General features: G+C 48.9%; 2 protein-coding genes across 2 annotated transcripts; one reads left to right on the plus strand and one right to left on the minus strand.

The window, feature by feature from the left end:
* Positions 1 to 2,395: 2,395 nt before the first annotated feature.
* On the minus strand, positions 2,396 to 4,347 carry D7B24_007126 (uncharacterized protein; the record flags this gene model as incomplete). Its single annotated transcript, XM_028641241.1, has 2 exons — positions 2,396 to 4,174; positions 4,234 to 4,347. The coding sequence occupies 2 exons, from the start codon at positions 4,345 to 4,347 to the stop codon at positions 2,396 to 2,398; spliced, it is 1,893 nt and encodes a 630-aa protein (XP_028494679.1).
* Positions 4,348 to 8,001: 3,654 nt separating this feature from the next.
* Positions 8,002 to 9,081, plus strand: D7B24_007127 (uncharacterized protein; the record flags this gene model as incomplete). Its single annotated transcript, XM_028641242.1, has 2 exons — positions 8,002 to 8,041; positions 8,099 to 9,081. 2 exons carry the CDS (start codon positions 8,002 to 8,004, stop codon positions 9,079 to 9,081), a joined length of 1,023 nt encoding a protein of 340 aa, XP_028494680.1.
* Between the last annotated feature and the right edge of the window lie 7,874 nt (positions 9,082 to 16,955).

Here is a 16,955-nt window from a genome sequence, read left to right on the forward strand (position 1 = left end):
GTGGCAGGTACAGTAGCAGGGCCGCTTCCTTCCCTCCTTCCTTCCCTCCCCTCCCTGGTCCTTGCCACATCCTGCACGAAGACGGGTAACACCTGCTTGGCGGGGCTTCATGTGGAAGGTTTCCGCGGCAGCTGTGCGCCACATGCACTTAAGCGACTCGACCATCGAGAAAGAATGAATGACGTTTCCCCATCCTCGACAACCCTCACAAGGAACAGGAAGGGAACCCATCGGATGGCGGGCCCAGCTCTCAGATGATCAACTCGCCCCAGACCGTCGAAACCTTTGTTTGACTTACGCTTATTTCCCCGGCAGTCTCCAGCATCTAGATCGCAGAAGAAATCTCAAATACCTGCCTTAGCGGCACAGCGACGGCGACTCTATTACTCGACCCGTTGAGGCGGTCATGGCTCTTCTTGGCAGACCTCCGCGAGCACTGGCACGCTGGGTTGGCATGCACACACTGCCGTGATTCCCGTCCTGCAGAAGCAGAAGTCAAATCAAATGCGTTGAGACGCATGTGCCTCCCCTGTACTCGGTTGATTGATGTCGCGAGCTGTTGGTTCTCCAAAACCAAAACTATCCTACAGAACAGACAGGGTGGGATGGACGACAGCCTGTCGAGGTGCAGGCTAAATTCACATAGCCAGCTCTGACCCCATGCATGTAGCCCGCTAACAGCGTGACCGACCACTGAAGTGTGCTGAACGGGCAGGTTAGTGCAAATGGCAACCGAGCAGCGGTCTCCAACTCCAACACGGTACCGCTATTGAATCTGCTTCCCCCCGAGTCTGAACAGTCACGATGTCTGTCGTCGGAAGCATCGCCTGGAACCGTATTCCCGTCGCCTGACGTTCCCAATGCCAAGCGCCAATGCAGCCGCATCGCGCAACCCTGCCCCGAATTTGGCAAGCCCCCTCCATCGTAACTCTGTGAACCCTGCAGATCCGCCCGTCTCGGCGTCAAGCCCCCTTCCCAAAATACTCTTCCCTTCGTCCGGCGGCTCAAAATCGCAGGCGAACAAGCCACCGAAACGTAACAAACGCGAATCCACTCGTCTCCATCAGCATGGCACCGGGCAGAGCCCCATTCCACCCATCGCATCGATACGTGGGGGCTGTTTGGGGGGGAGGCGATGGGACGTGTATCGCGTCTCTTTCCCGTTGACTCCCCATTCGGTGTGTGTGCGCGCGTGCGTGTGTGTGCGTGATGCTGCGTGGTTCGACAAAAAAGAGAGTCCGTCGGCAACAAGGAGCAAGAGCCGTGATATCCGTTCCGTTGCTGCGAGAGTGGAACACCCATCATCATCGGCGCTGATGCTTATTCGCAAGTCAGGGGGTTCGCGTGCACCCGCTCTTGGGTCTCTCCCCTCTCACAAGTGACGAGAAACGGATGGGACGGACGCCTGCTGATCCCCTCGACGCCGTCTCATCCGAGCGACTGGTCTGTCACCCTCTTGTACACCTGTGCGCGTGCGCGTGTAAAGGCGGAGAGAAGGGGGAAAGGCCGACGCGCAACACCTTTTGAGGCATGTCGCACTATCCAATCTCCTCGCCGCCTGGTTCAATTTACGTAGAGTATCGCATGGGAACCACGCCCAACGAACTGGGATTCAATATACCCGTCGGCAACGACGGCCGGTCGTATTCGCCCGCCTGTCCGGTTTCGAGCGTCTGCTGACGGCCTTGAGGGGTTCGACTCGGCTAGGTCGGCACCCGCCCTGGCGAATTCCGTAGGGACTGCGGAGCCGACGATGCGGAGGCCTGTCTTAGTCCCAGACCGATGAACTGAGGGGAAAGGATCCGGGGGGCCGAGTTGCTGAGCTTCAAAGCCTATGCAGAAGAACCGACGATTGAAGGCCTGCCGCCCTTGCAAGGTACTTTTCGTCACCGCCAGGCGAAGGCCAGGTTGATGGAAACAGTATTGCGATCAACGCTGGCCAGCATGTTGGCAATTTCAGCCTCCATCAGTCCAGATCAGTGTCGTGCGGATCCCAAGCCTGACCACAGCGTTCCCATTCCATAGTCCATGACCGGCAAACACGGGCAGTGAAGGAACATGCGTGACCTAGTCGGCTGACCATCTGGGCGTGATTTGAGAGGCATCGAGGCTGGAGTCTACTCCTGTCAATAGGGTTCGAATCCGGCGTGCCTCGCCGTCAGACCTACAGTCGAGTGCTACAGGTTGAGCATCACCGCTCTCTAGCACCTTGATTCTTGTCCCACAATTTTGGCTGCGATAGAAGCGAACCTACCTGGTTCTGTTATGGTTTGATTCTTTGCCATCTCGACCCTCGTCGACTGGGTCGTCACATCCTTGACGCAAGCTGACACGAAAGTCTATCATCCAACATGGGTATCATTCGTCAACTCGAAACCTATCTTTGCCAATCACTCTATGATCCAAAACAGAGCTTCTTCTGTCGAGGGTCAGCATTCGCACTCGACGGCCTTCCCCGCTTCCTGTCATTCCCCAGCTTTGTCCTTTTAGGTTCAGGGGTGCTTGACCTGATGCAAGCGGCCGCCAGTGGAGGGACATCCTCCTGAACTGCCTCCCGAATGGTCTGCCGAGACAGACACAGGTCAATGTGCTCATTGAACGTCCTCTCGTCGGGCGCCTGTGGACGGCCGCAAATGGGACAGTCCCAGAGTTCGGCACCACTGACGGGAGCATCCTCGTCAATTGGGTTTGGAAGAATCTCCTTGCCGTGACGTCGAAAGGGACTTGACACGCTGTCCTCGACTTCCTCTGCGGCAGTATTCGCCTGCTCTTGTAGCTCCTCATCGAGCTGGTAAAGCTCTTCCTCCGGCCACTGTTCCCAGCCATCGTCGTCCGTCACCCCTTGAGTATTGAGTTTCTCGCCACCCGCGTCAGACTTGCTCGGAGATCCTGTTGCAACATTGCCCTTCCGTGATCGAAAGCCGAAGAACGCCACTGTATCGGGCTTTTTCGTGCTCACCAGGTGCGTCATCCGCAGGCCCATGAGGCGGAGCTTCATATCGGGTATCTCCTGCTGCAGCTTGGTGAGAATAGGCAGAGAGTGGTTGAACAGGTCATCTGCGAGGCAAATGGATTTCTGCGTGACGACCTGCCTTGTGAACACTTCATATGTGTGGAGCTTGATTTTCAGCACCAGAGTACGGCCTTTGACCTCGGCTCTCTTCATATCCTTTTCCAACTCGTCGGCCGTCCATCTCAGCTTCTCCGTGAGTTGTGTTGGATCTGACATATCGTGAAACGTGCTTTCTGTGCCTACACTCTTGCGCTCGTACTCTTCTGCCGGCTGGATCTTGGTACGCCCCAGGCCGAGATAGCAGTGGATCAGAAATTCAAACGCTTTTTGGCCAAACAATTGATTGAGATATTGTCGGTACTCGTAAATCTCGCCACAGGTTGTTACTCCGATCTCCGTCAGCTGGCGCTCGAGGACCCGGCCAACGCCATTTACCTTCCGTGGGGGAAGGCTGCCCATGAATTTCATGATGGACGCCCGGTCGCTCGGCAGCAGATACTGCCCGTTCGGCTTGTTCATGTTGGAGCAAATCTTGGCGAGCTTTGCATTGGCAGCAATGCCAGCGGACACTGTAATCTTCGTCTTCTCATGGATCTCGCGTCGCATTTGCTGGACGGCATCTTCGGGGCTAATGGCTTTGGCGCTGCAATACTCCGTGATATTGAGATATGCCTCGTCGATGCTAGCACTTTCGAATCGCGGGTCGTAGTGGGCAATAATCTCGCGGACTTCTTGAGCCTTGGCAATGTACTTATCAAAATTTAACTTGATGAAGATGAGCTGGGGACAGAGCTTTTTGGCGACGAAGCCGGCCATGCCACTGCGGCAGCCAAATTTCCGAGCCACGTAGTTGCAGGTCGTCAAGACGCCACCGCCAACAGCGAACGGCAGATGCTCGAGCTCAGGCCGGTCAAGCAGCTCCACAGCCGCGTAGAACGCATCGCAGTCGATGTGGACAATGTGTTGTGTGAGGTCGCGAGATACTTCTAGCTCCGTGATAAGCTGGTTGGCCTGACGCAACTCACGCGTGAGGTCGAGAGAATCCAGCCGTCGCTTTTTCAGCAGAATCTGGTCGATTTTCTGAGTCAAAATCTTGTCCTTGGCTTCTTCCCGGTTGAAATATTTGGAGCCTTTTGATGCATTATAGATGATTTCGGAGACCTGGAGAACGGGTGAGTCAGCGCACTTGTTTCATGACTGACGGTCCGAGGGCTATTCACCTTGTTTTGGTCGACTGAGTCCTGACCTGCCTTGGTTAACGATGGACCGAGGAGATGGTACTTCAAGGTATCGTGTTCAGCGACAGTCTTCGGGTCATCGGGTGGTGCGGCCATCTCGGCCCGGAGTGAAGGTGGGCAATCTAACTTTCGTGGGTAGGGATCGCGACGCCGCAGCGCATGGCAATCTGCGTGATCGTGGCCATCAACGTGCACCAACTAGCAGTCTCTGAAAGCAGTGCCACAGGTTGCCGACGCGACGTGTGCCAGAAGGCTGCCTTGCCCCTCAGACGTCGAAACGACGCGTTGTTCAGTGTCGGCAAATGCACGCGAAGTCACGTGGCTGCCCCGCACCTGCGATAAGATTGATTGGACCAAACACTGTGCCCATTGAAAGTCCCATGTTGGGCCCTGGTGCCCAGTTTCCTTACAGGCAGGTGTACCTTGCCCACCATGGTAGCTAGGTTCCTAGGCGCCTCGTTCAATTGCTCGACCTCTGAAGTGTACCAGCTTGAAAGGCAAGGATGCAAATGTTGACTTCGCCCCTAGTCATCAAGAGGCTTGACTTCAAGTCACATGCATGCTGGACGCTTTTGAGAAAGGTGCTCAAGTCAGAAGAGGAGGCAGTGGTTGCTTCTGCTCTATAGGAGAACATCTACGGCCCGATTTGTGGCAGTGGACACCAAATCGCCAACACGCCCTGTTGCTCTCAACTCGAAAGCAAGCAACGGAGGACATAGCCAGAAGGAAAGGAATCAGCAGTGGTCATAAAAGGAAAGATCTTAAATCGGTCGAACACACAAACAGCCCCGTCAAACCACGTCCATTACCTGATACGCCGTAGTCATCTCTTTCTCGTCTTCACCATCGTATGCGTCTCTTCGATATGGCGGACCATGTTGTCCCTGCGCGTAAAGAATTCATTGCAACCAGAGTACAGGCACTTTCCATCTTCGCGAGGAATGCCATTTCGAGGATCGGCGGCGTAAGAGGGGTGGACACATCGGACGTGGCGATACATATCTTTGTTGTAGGGGAACATTGGCGATTGGCACCTCCTGACCGGACAAGGGATTGTAGGTTTATGCGCAACCCTGTAGTGTTTGCTGCAGAGGTAGTATGTCAGTTTGAATCAGTCCAAGATGAAAAGCAACGATGCTCGATCTCAGGGAATGAACCGCGAGAGCTGGAAGAGAGACAAGGGGGTACGCACTTTCGCTCGGTATTGCGCGGGAACGTCTTATTGCATCCGGTGTATTCGCAGATCAAGACATCCCCAAGCTCAGCATTTGATCGAACAGAGCTTCCACGACGTGACGATATGGCCCTTGATACTCTTTCCTGGGCTTCTGCGCTTTCATTTGACGACTCAAGGGTACCACCCGAGGGGTCCATGGTGTCTCCAAGTCCTGGGTAATCCATCTCCTGCTGAGAATCGTAAGAATCGAAATTCCCCTGGCTCAGCTGTAAGCCATTAGGAGACTACGTCTCCGATGGTTGGATACCGGAACTCTGAGGATGACGCGAGTCGATCAAAGCTGGGTTCACAGTGATGTCCCACCCTTCATCGGAGTCGACTTGGTCTGTGTTCTGGTATGCAGCCAGGAAGGACTGCTGGGGGCTGATACTAATACCCTCAGAGTCGTACCATACAGCTTCGTTCACTGTTGCAGATCCGTATGGGTCATAGCCCGCCCAATTTTCATCCTGGTAGCCAACCAACATGGGATCCACGGCGCCGTTCCTAAAGGCTCCATCCATGCGTGATCTCATGCTGGTGCGTCAGGTTGTACTCAATGTCTATTTTCTGTGCAGGTCAGGTTCGTCACAGCCACCTGATTAGTGGGCCAGAAATCTTACCTTTGCGATCTGTGATCGCAGCTGATGAGACGCCCTTGGTATACGTATACTAGAGACTTGCCTCGCTCGAACTCGCTTCGAGACGAAGCGCCTAATCTCCCGCTTGCCTACCGGAAACTCGTACAGAAAATTGTGGAAACGGTGTCATGCGAGGCTGAAGACGTAAGAACGGGTGTCAGACAAGGACATGACCACAATGATTGAGTCGGCACACCGGCTTGCTGCAACACACCTTACTCCAACGCAGCTGTATTCTGCTGCACCCTAGGTGGCACAAAACAATCAGTAGCGCCCTGCCGAGGCCTCAGAGCAGGAAACTAGTCGAAAAAGTCGGAGATCAAAACAGGAGTATTTGTCGTAATGAGAGATGGATGTCACGAGAGCCGGGCCGTACGAAGATATTAAAGCACCACTCCTCCAGGATTTTCAGAGCGACGAACTACCATCATTGTTCCCGCTCAGCGAAAGAGCTTTTTCTAGTTTCTTCCATGGTGAAAGCTTCAGTAAAATCATATGCGTTGTGTGTTGTTCAATTCCTGTTTGCCGTAAGCCACAAACTGAGATCAGCAATGCGGGAGGGTCACCAGGCTGCGATTCGGCTGGCTTGGTATCATCTCTTCGGTGGAGGTCAAGCCTCCAATTGGGTGTTCTGCGCGCTCCGCCTCAATCATGTTGGTTCCTACGCGGCTCCTTGGTTAACGGCTGGCCTTAAAGGCCTGCTCGACGGCCAGCACGCATGTTGGTTCCCTCCCGCATTAGTTGCCTTATCGCGCTGCTGCTGCAGAGATGTGACCCAGCTACCAACATGGGTGCATGGGACGTGGTTCAGCGACTCGTGTCATTTGTCGCCTTCATGGTTCCCTCCCGCATGCGACTTATGGTGCAGAATGATGCGGGGGAGTTGATGACAGCGCATACTTTGGCATGTCGTGCGCCGGACTCGATGTGGCGACCGACGATGGCAGGAAGCCGCAGTATTATGGGATTTTATAAATGAGCCTGCTCTCTCAGTGCCGATTAATGACCTTGGAGCTTTTCCAGAGTAGGCCCCTCAAGCAGGTACACGAATCTCAGTCTTGTCATTGAATTTCATCGATCACGGTAATCAAAACCCCGTCGAAGACCACCGAAGCACCCGGAGCTGCCTAGGCCATCCTGTCGTCATTTTGATAACGCAGACATCACACGCCATGAACGACCAACGATTCATCTCACAGCAGCCAAGTATGCTCGAGCCTTCCGAGAGCGACAATGACATGCCTGAACAGCTTGTGGTGGCCGCTCCGAGGCCCGATCGAACTGTAGCACTCAAAACCAACCGGCAACGCATATTTTACGAGCCCATCGTTTTGGAGCACGCCCTTACGATGGCGTGTCAACGGCGAAGCCCAGGCTATAAAACGTACACTGACAATCGTCAAGGCCCTTCATCTTCGCCAGAGCAAGCGTTTCACTGCTTTGTGTGCAAGCTTGCCCAAGTAATTGACAACGAGCGAGGGGGGCCGACTGTATCAGCGTTCGCTGTGTTGCAGGGCGTCGATGGACCTGAATACATTTTCGGATCAAATCAGAGAACCCAAGAGCAGGTTGTTGAAGCCAGAGATTTCATTCTCTCGCTGCTGCAGTTTCTTGGCTCTCAGTCTGGAATGAACCGCAGTGATTGGAAACGTGCCTTGTTTCAACGTATTATTCGATTCAATGCTCCCAGAATCGACATGTATCTGGACAAGCTGGCTAATAACCTCGGCGGATGCATGTCTGATTATGAAAGGAGGAGCGTGAAGAGCAAGTCTAACTTTGGATTTAACCCTTGAGTTTTCGCTCCTTATCAATGTCGTCGGGCTGACATGATTGGCAATAGACCTGACGCTCGAGCGAGAGCTATCCTCCTGGGGAATGCTCTTGAAAGTCATGTCCAGCGTCAGAGCAAATGAACGCAATCGAGAAGAATGTGAGTCAAGCTTTAGAGGCGTTTTCGGGCGAGAGAGAAAAGTAACAGTCTGTGCAGATACCCGTATCTGCGAAATCTTCATCAAGGCAACCAGAGGCTACCAAAAGTCTGCCATTGGCAAAGAAATCGCAGTAAGAGTGAAAGACAGCAGCATTAATAATTCCGAGCCCTGGAGGGAGCTCCAGCATTGCCTTGGCCGGCTTGGATCGTACGGCGAAGCAGTTCGCATCCTTACTTCGGCGTCGACAAGGTGGCCGGAGCTGTTCCAAGATTTCATTGTCACAGCTGTTCCTTCCAGTGTGCCGCACGCGAAGCCTCTGGTCAAGTCAAAGCTCACAGCTGCGCAAGTCATCGGCCGAATGCTGCGACATCAGGACGCACCACCGTACCTGGATCAGGTGGCCGAACTGCAAAAGTTCGGCCTGGATAAGCTTATTCAGCAGCAGGTCGCGATGTCAACCTTCAAGCCTATTGTTCATGCCGAGGTATTGGTCCATAATTACCTACTCAAACGAGACATCAAGTTAGCCAGCCAGTACTGGCACGGCTGGAAAACCATCGGTGGTAGTAAGCCAACATGCCGACTTTGCAATTACTACTTCATCTCGCATCCGGATCGACTCGACCAGGTCCGCGATTCGCACCGAAATCTCTACCCCAGTTGGAGGCTTCCCGATGTTTTCGAAAGTGAAGGAACCAGGGCGAACAAAGCAAGGTTGGATCTACTTGATGGCATTATTGCGAGGGTCCGCGACGACACCAAAATGACGCTGTTGGAGAAGGTCCCGCTAGGAAAGAAGCACGATTCCAACACGTTTTCTACAGTGCCAGAGTACCTAGACTCGAGGTCCCAGAGCTCACTGCCAGGTAGCGAGACGTTGTCAGTCATTGCTCAAGTTAGCATGGCCATGAGCAGGATGCAAGTCAGCAGAGAAGTCACAAAAGAAGTGGAAAGTGAAGACGATGAGAGTATTGCTGCGAGTGAGAGTGCATATCACAGCGATGGTGAGGTCGGTGGTGCCACACTTGTCTGGCACTAAGTTGGTGAAGGTGTAGGCAGCACTCACTTCCTTGTGTGTGTCGGTGACGGACTCATGCAAACCAATGCAAACCTATGATTGTTGATATTTGATTCAATCTCGGGCAGGTAATGAAAGCTTTAGTGTGTTCATGGTTTGAATACCTGCCACATTTCCCATAGGTTCTCAATATGGCATGTCGGACCAGTCAAGCTCATCTAGTTGTCACCTCTCCTCACAGCCGGGCAGTCTTTGGATCCATCGTGCTTGTTCAAGAAAGTCGTTGAGCTTCAAGCCATGTCCAGATTTTCGTCATGCAGACCACATTCTATTTCCTGGGTGGGTGATCGCAACTTGATCACCAGACATGCTCCCTTGCAGATGAGACAGCATTGTCGAGCCCACACTCAAGACAGCACCTAAGACAGCATGAAACAGACACCTAGCTTATCGGGACGACGCCGTCATGACCAGCACACATTTTAATCAGGGGTGATGATGTGGACACTCTGACCAGTTCACATTCCATCCCGCCGTTGTTGTCGTCAGTCGGTAGGAGAACCGAAATCGACCGTCCCCACTGCAAGGGCACGTGACGTCATGAGTAGCTGCTGAAGGCAGAAGCAAACATGAGCCGCGGAATTTTTATACGACAGACAGGAGAGGGATCGGAGACTGATGTGCCGGTAGTTCCAATTCCAGCGAAATCTGATCAGCACGTTGACTCATCCGGGAGGCAGCAGAACTTCTTCAACATGCTTCTAGCTTGATCAACAAAGGTTCCGTGGATAGGCTTGCGACAAGCTCGACACTCACCGAGGCCGTCTACACCGAGACGATCCACGGTGCAAATCCTCGGTCAACACGAAAAAGGGAAAGGCGCCCACACACGGAAGAAAAGCGGACCGCAGGCCGCTCCAGCTCATCTCGGCTTGCCAAAGCCACCACTTCCCACTGCCCGTGGCTGGTTATTTCCTTCTAGGGGGCGTTGTCGCAGCACGGCCAGAACAAGAGCCGGGGGCACGAGAAATTGCTGTGCAGCAGTCCTCCGGCGCCAAGACTTCGAATCAAGATTGAGGCCGGCGCCATCTGCAAGACAGGCAAGCCTGGTGTGGTCCGTCGCGATCGAGCAGAAGCCTGGGGATCAGGCTGTTGCGTATTCTCGAGGTCGCAGCTGCTCCGGAGCACACCCCCTCTCGCCTTTGGCAATCGTCAACAGGTGAAAAGCAATTGAGGGGAGAGGCTCACGTGATGTTTCTTTGCCCTCAGATACTGGAACAAAGAACAGGACAGAGGTTTCCAAGGAGGTCTGTTCGTCCAGCCACGGCCTACAGCTACAGTAGGGGGCCCGCTAAAAACAAACCCCAAAACACCCCCGGCGCCACGCCAAAGCAGCTGAGAAACCCACGCCCAAGGAACGCCAACGGGGCCCCAGAGCATCTCCGTAACTCCGCTCGTCACTCAGAGCAGAGGTCAGAGGTCCTCTCCCGTTGACATGCAACAGAGGACGGATATTTGCTCGGCCCTTGTTAGATATTTGCTCTGCCTAATAGGGGGAAAGCCATAAAAGACAGGGGGGAAGCTATAAATATAGCCCTACTACTAAAATTAGCTATAGTAACTATATACCTCTGCTCGTCTCTTATACCTCTGAGTTACTCGATAGAATAGTAAGGTAGGCGAGTTACTAAACGGCTATTAATAGCCTTTAGCGGCCTAAGGTAGTTAGTACTAATCTTTTTATATTATAAATTAAGATATTAAAAAGATTATAGTAAACGCTAAATTAGCTTTAATTAGAGGCTATTTAGAACCCTCCCTATTATTAGCTATAGTCTCTAGAAGCCTTTAGAGTAAATAGCCTAGGCTATTCGCTCTAAAACTACTACTATAACTATTACTAGAATTATAGTATATCTTATAATAACTATATATTAATAACTATTAATAGTAATTATAGTCGTAGAGAGGTATTACGTATTTATTCCTTAGCTAAGAGACGTTATATAGCCTCTTATTAGCGAAACGCCTCTATAAGGTTCGCTAATTATACTATAATAAACTCTATTTACTTATCGCTATTAATCTTCCTCTTCTTCCTCGACTAGATAGTAAAAGGGCACTTTTAAAATAGAATTAATATAGAATATAGTAATAGTAATTCTAATCGCTCTTATTCCGATAATATTTAGCTAAAAGTAATAGTTTACGTAATAGAGGTAAAGGAAATTAGGGTATTACGGGACTTTATAATAGAGGTATTATTAGTATCTTCCCTAAAGTATTAGAGGCGTTAGAGGTATTCCTATTTAATACGTTTAGCGCCCTTTAAGACCTTATTTAAAAATAGTTTAAGAGCTTCTTCGCGAGCTTTTTAAAGGATAGCTTATTTATAATAGAATTAGTAAATAGAAGCTAGAAAAGGGAGGGAAAGTAAATAGTAAAATTAATAATATTCTAATCGAGCTATTAATATATTAAAATATCTTTAAAGGTTAATAATTAATTAAGAGATAAATAGGAATATAGTATATATTAATAGGGTAGCCCCTATTATTTAATAAAGCTATTAGAATAGGGTAATAGCTAGAATTATAATTAATCCGAATTCCTAGCTCTTAAGGTTACTTATAGCTTATTTTATATCTTCTTAAAGGCTTTAAAGAATATAAGAAATATAAACTATTACGTAATCTATTCTTATTTAAATTTAATATTAAAATAGTATATTTATAATTAAATTAAAATAGTATATTTATAATTAAATTAAAATCTTATATTACTCTTTTTTCTCGTTAACTATTTAAACGATTCGCTTTTATAGAGTATAGAGGTTAGCTTAGCTTTTACCTCTTAGAAAGTAGCTTTTAAGCTCGATATAAGCTCCCTCTATTAGAGATATAATTCTAAAGCTATAATTTCGGAATCTCTTAATAGAAAACTTATAGAATTAACTATAAAACGGGAGCTAAGTAATATTTAAGTAATAAATAAACTTTAGAATTAAGATATTAGCTTTTTAATTAAGAATATAGATAGGGAAAGAGGTAAATAAACTAAGCTATTTAAGATTAAACCTATAATAGAATAAAGCTTATATAAACTAGAACGCCTTTTCTATTTTAACGTTAATATATTACTTCTAAGCGAATAAGAAACTATTAAGAGATTAATCTAATAATAGATCTAATAATAAGAATATAGAATTTAGGTATTATAAGCTATTTCTATTATCTATAGTATTAAGTATTAAACTAATAGCTAGAAATACCCTTATTATTAGGCTATTTTCGACGATTTTATTAATTATAGAGTTTTCTATTATATTACTATTTACTTAATTAAGTTAATATAGTTAATATCTCCTATAAGAATAATAGGAATAGCTATTTATATAGTTACTATAAAGGCCTCTAATTATAATATTACCCTCTAAGTAATTATTCTATTTCCTTTTTATATAGAGGAGAACGTTCTTATTTATATACTATATATAAATTTACTATAAGAGACGAGGGAATACGATTTTAAGAGTATTTTTAAGCTTCCGATCGAAATCTATAATTATAATATTAAGGGCTTTAATATTCTCCTTCTCTATTACCTCCTTTATATAGATAATTACTTATATATATATATTAGTACTTTTATCGGAAAAGAGTATAAAATAATAATTAAATAGGGTATAAATTACTATTACTTTATTTACTTAGAGGAGAGGTATTTTATAGTAATTTACTTATAGTTTTTAATTAAAAGGAGGCTATTTAATAGATTATAAACGAGGCCTTAAAATATAAATAACTCGTTTAATATATAGAATCTATTAATAAGAGGTTAGCGTTTTATTTCTATAATTAATTATATTAAAAGTAAATCTAGAAAATATAATCGATCTTTTATATAATAAGATTATAATATATAATACGATAGTATATATCTTCGTTCTATTCGAGGTTATTAATAAAGAGTTAAATAGGAGAATAATAGCTTTATTAAGCTTTCTATAACTAATTCCGCTAATTCTTTATATTTATATTAGAAAGGAGGATATTTTAGCCTTTATCTATATATTCCTTAATAATCTATTAAGTAATTTACTTATTAATTAATTAATTAATTAATATAAAAGCGTTAATACGATTTATAATACTAAGATCGTAAAATACCCTCCGAATTATAAGCGATACTTTAATTCCTACCTCTATAATAATAGAGTAATTAATTAAATTATCTAATAAGATAAGTATATATCTCTATTAGCTATTTACTTCCTCGAGAGTTCCTTACTATAAATAGTTAATTTTAGAGGAAGGCTTCTACCGGAGACCCTTCGATATAGAGGGTCTAGCCTTCCCTTAATCGTAGAAGAGCTTTATCTACGTTATCGGGCTATTCCTAACTCCGTTAATCTTCTTCTAGATCTATTCTATAATTAATCTATACCCTTAATAAGCGTAATAATCGTAAACGGTCTTAAGTAGCTCTTTATATATATTTATAGTAAAAGAAACGATAGGACCCTTAATAACGGCCTTAGTAATAGCTAGTAAATCTATTAGTAAAGGAGGTATTAGAGAGGTTTCTTTTAACGATAAAATAATATATTAATAATATCTAAAGGGCTTAAAATAGGTATATTTAGTAGTATTAATATATTTAAGGTTATTAAGAATTTAGTAGATAGATAGGGTAACTATAGAGCCTTAGGGGGCTATAGAGCCTTAGGGGGCTACCTATATTAGTTTATTAGCTAGTTATAACTAGTCTATAGCTCGGATTTTAGCTTAGAATCTATAGAGAGACTTAAAGGTATAAGAGACGAGTAGAGGTATATAGTTACTATAGCTAATTTTAGTAGTAGGGCTGTATTTATGGCTTCCCCCCTGTCTTTTATGGCTTTCCCCTTATTAGGCAGAGCAAATATCTAACAAGGGCCGAGCAAATATCCGTCCTCCATGCAACAGGAACCAGGGATGGCTCAATTCGCCGCATTTCCCGTTTGACTTTCACGAAAGGTTGGACAAGGGGCTCTTGAAATGTGGGAACAAGCACTGGAGCATTAGAGGGAGTTACATGTACGAACCGGCCCATCTCTTCACTGTACGACTCAGCGACCCACGTCTGCCCACGTCCTGTTGATACATGTAGAGCCATTGCCGCATGCTCACGGCGAGGTAGCCTTGAAAGAAAAGGGTCGCGCGTGATTTCTTAATCGAGTCAGGAAACAGTGCCAAGGTGCGGAGGTCAAGCCAAGGCCAACCAACAGAGGGCTCTTTGGCCCAACCTTACTGTGTGGGCCTTGGGGCAGGGAGGAGGGTGTGGCCAAGAACGAGTTCAAGCAAGCTGGCGGGATGCCAGAGGGGGTTGGCCGGCTGGAGAACAAGTGAGCTCTTCTTGCTGTGCCATGTTTAAATCCAAGAAGGACTCGCTCAGCCGGATTAAGGATTCAAGTTCGCTTTCGGCAGCCTGAAGAATCGCGAAAATGATCTGCCTAGGGGAGGGGGCCGAGGGGGGGAAAACGAATGAATAAAAGGCTTGACTTGACGTCCACGTACCCAAATTGGGTTTGATGGCGCCGTGCAACACGCGTTGCACTGGCACTAGCGGTGGCTGTCAACTGTCACAGAGGACAGAAAAGAATGCTGCACAGCCTCGCACCGTCTCTGAAAGGGAGGGGGGGGGGGCCTTTCGAACACTGGAACATGGCGTCGGGAGAGAGAGAAGGAAGAGGACGAATTCCCTGACTAGCCACCTTCTGTGGAAGGGTGTGGATATAGAGAGGATCCCCCAACCGAGAGGCACAGGCAGGAATCGTTCGCCTGTTGCCCTCGTTGCCTTCCTCTTCCAGTAATGGCCCCGCTGCTAGCAGCATACTGGTGGGGAGCCAGAGACTACGACACATGCACTGGTGAGCATATCAATTGGCCAGAGGGAGGAGAGGAGCGACGGGGAGTTTTTTCATCGACCTCCGCTGGGGAGGTACAGAACCAACTTGTGCGCCGTGTACGACGCCTGGAAGCTGAAGGGTAGCTAGCGGGTGGAGATTGCCAGATTACGTATTGCAGCACACCCACGCTCACTTGGCCCCACACGCCCAAGTACGAGAAAGATCCGACGCTCGTTGAGGTCCGCAATCATCGTACTGAATCCACTGATCATCCGAGTTCAGATGGCAATTGCGAAGACGAAGGCGAGCCTGTCTGGTGCGAGCTACGTGTCCTTGGATTCCATCAAATGCCTTTGCTCTTCGCTCGGAAGAGCCGGTTGATGAAATGTCTCGGCTTGATGCCTCGTCCTGCGCCGTCTCGCACTCGGGCTCGGAAACGAGAGAGGAGGACCCTGGGAGTCTGAGCCAAATGAGCGAGTCGTGTCGAGTAATAATACTACCATTCGGCAAACTCCAGGGATCCAGGCACCAGCTGCTTGGTTGCCTGATCGCCGTCGACTCCGAGGACACAACCGACTGAACGCGAAGCATTCTTTCCAGCGACAACATGACTGGGAACCCGTCCCGCGTGCGACTTTTCCCAAGGCAGTGTTCGGTTTCTGACCGAGAACGACGCGTCCGAACGGTGACCCACGCCGAGGCTCAATGCTGAGCCTGCTGCGAAGCAGCTTGATCCGAGCGAACGCGACGAGGCAAGGTTTGATTGTGCGACCAACCTGTTGCGGTTTGCGTATGCAAGGTTGCAAGGTTGCTTTATTACTGCGTAGTGGACGACCAGCTCGCAATCTGCTTGGCGCGCAGGCAGCTAGATCTGGCAAGCAGGCCACTTGCAGAATGCATCCTTCAGAACACCATGCGTCCGTTCGATCGAATCATTCGTCAGGCCTCCCTCTCATGACGTCCCACACCTTTGATTCCTACATCGCTGAGCGATCGCACTGTGATCCGCTGCCTTGTGACAAGACTGCGACACCGATTCGCCTCTTCGTGTTGGATAGCCTCAGTGAGATCGCCTTATTCGGGTGACTCGTACTGCAATCCACGCTTGCCGGCGGCGGTTGTTGGCTTTTCGTTGGAACCTGCGGCGATTCATTTTGACAGGCCGACGTGTGTGGCTCGTGCTATTGTCACAGACCAGGCCAGGCCAGCACCGGCTGGTGTGGTGAACAGAGAAGAGAAATGGAGCAGCGCAGGCACCTGGAGCCAGTCATACTACGGGGATGACGGCTCCCTGTTTCAGGGTCCTGGAGATCGATAAGGGGAAGTGGGGTGGGTTCGCCTGCAGGAGGAGAACCTGTCCTCTACCCCTTGGCTTGCCACCAATGGGAAGTACCTTCGCATTAACGGCCCCTGGACCCGCTGAAGCTCAGCGCTGTCCGAGCCCCCCCCACCCGCCCCTGGAGCCCTTGGAGGACCGAATTGGCTCGTCCCAAGCTCGGGCTCGCACATTCTCGCCTGCTGCTGCGCCCCTATCCTGGCGTCGTCCGTTGCTCACCAAAGGGACGCCAGCCTGCTAACGACGCACCGTTAGCATGGGTTCTAGCGGTTAAATATTGTCAGGGGGTGGGGGAACAAGTCTCTGGGCGGCGGGCGAGCCAAAACAGCGAGTTGCGAAATGATCCGCCCCTCTTTAATGTGGCTCGTGTGGGCGTGCCAGTAGTGAGAAATGAAGCACGAGCAAGCCGGGAAAGCGTAGCATGGGCGGGAAAGGCGACGTTGCGCAGTCATTCGAGGTCAAATCGGATCAGTGTAGTAGGCATCCAATCCAACGGTGGACAGGGTAAGGGGGAAAGAGGGTCGGGCTGGCAGATGCCTCGCACTTCGCCGGCCTGGAACTCGTTCTGCTCGTGCTCCCTGGGTCGCTCGTCTGCCGATCCGGTTCCTGTTCATTCGCCCCCTCGTCCGTTTGTCGTTCGATGTAAAAGCCTCGACTGCTGTTTCCCTG

This window comes from Verticillium nonalfalfae (assembly GCF_003724135.2).
Source record: "Verticillium nonalfalfae strain VnAa140/NRRL 66861 chromosome Unknown scaffold_55, whole genome shotgun sequence".
Lineage (NCBI taxonomy): Eukaryota > Fungi > Ascomycota > Sordariomycetes > Glomerellales > Plectosphaerellaceae > Verticillium > Verticillium nonalfalfae.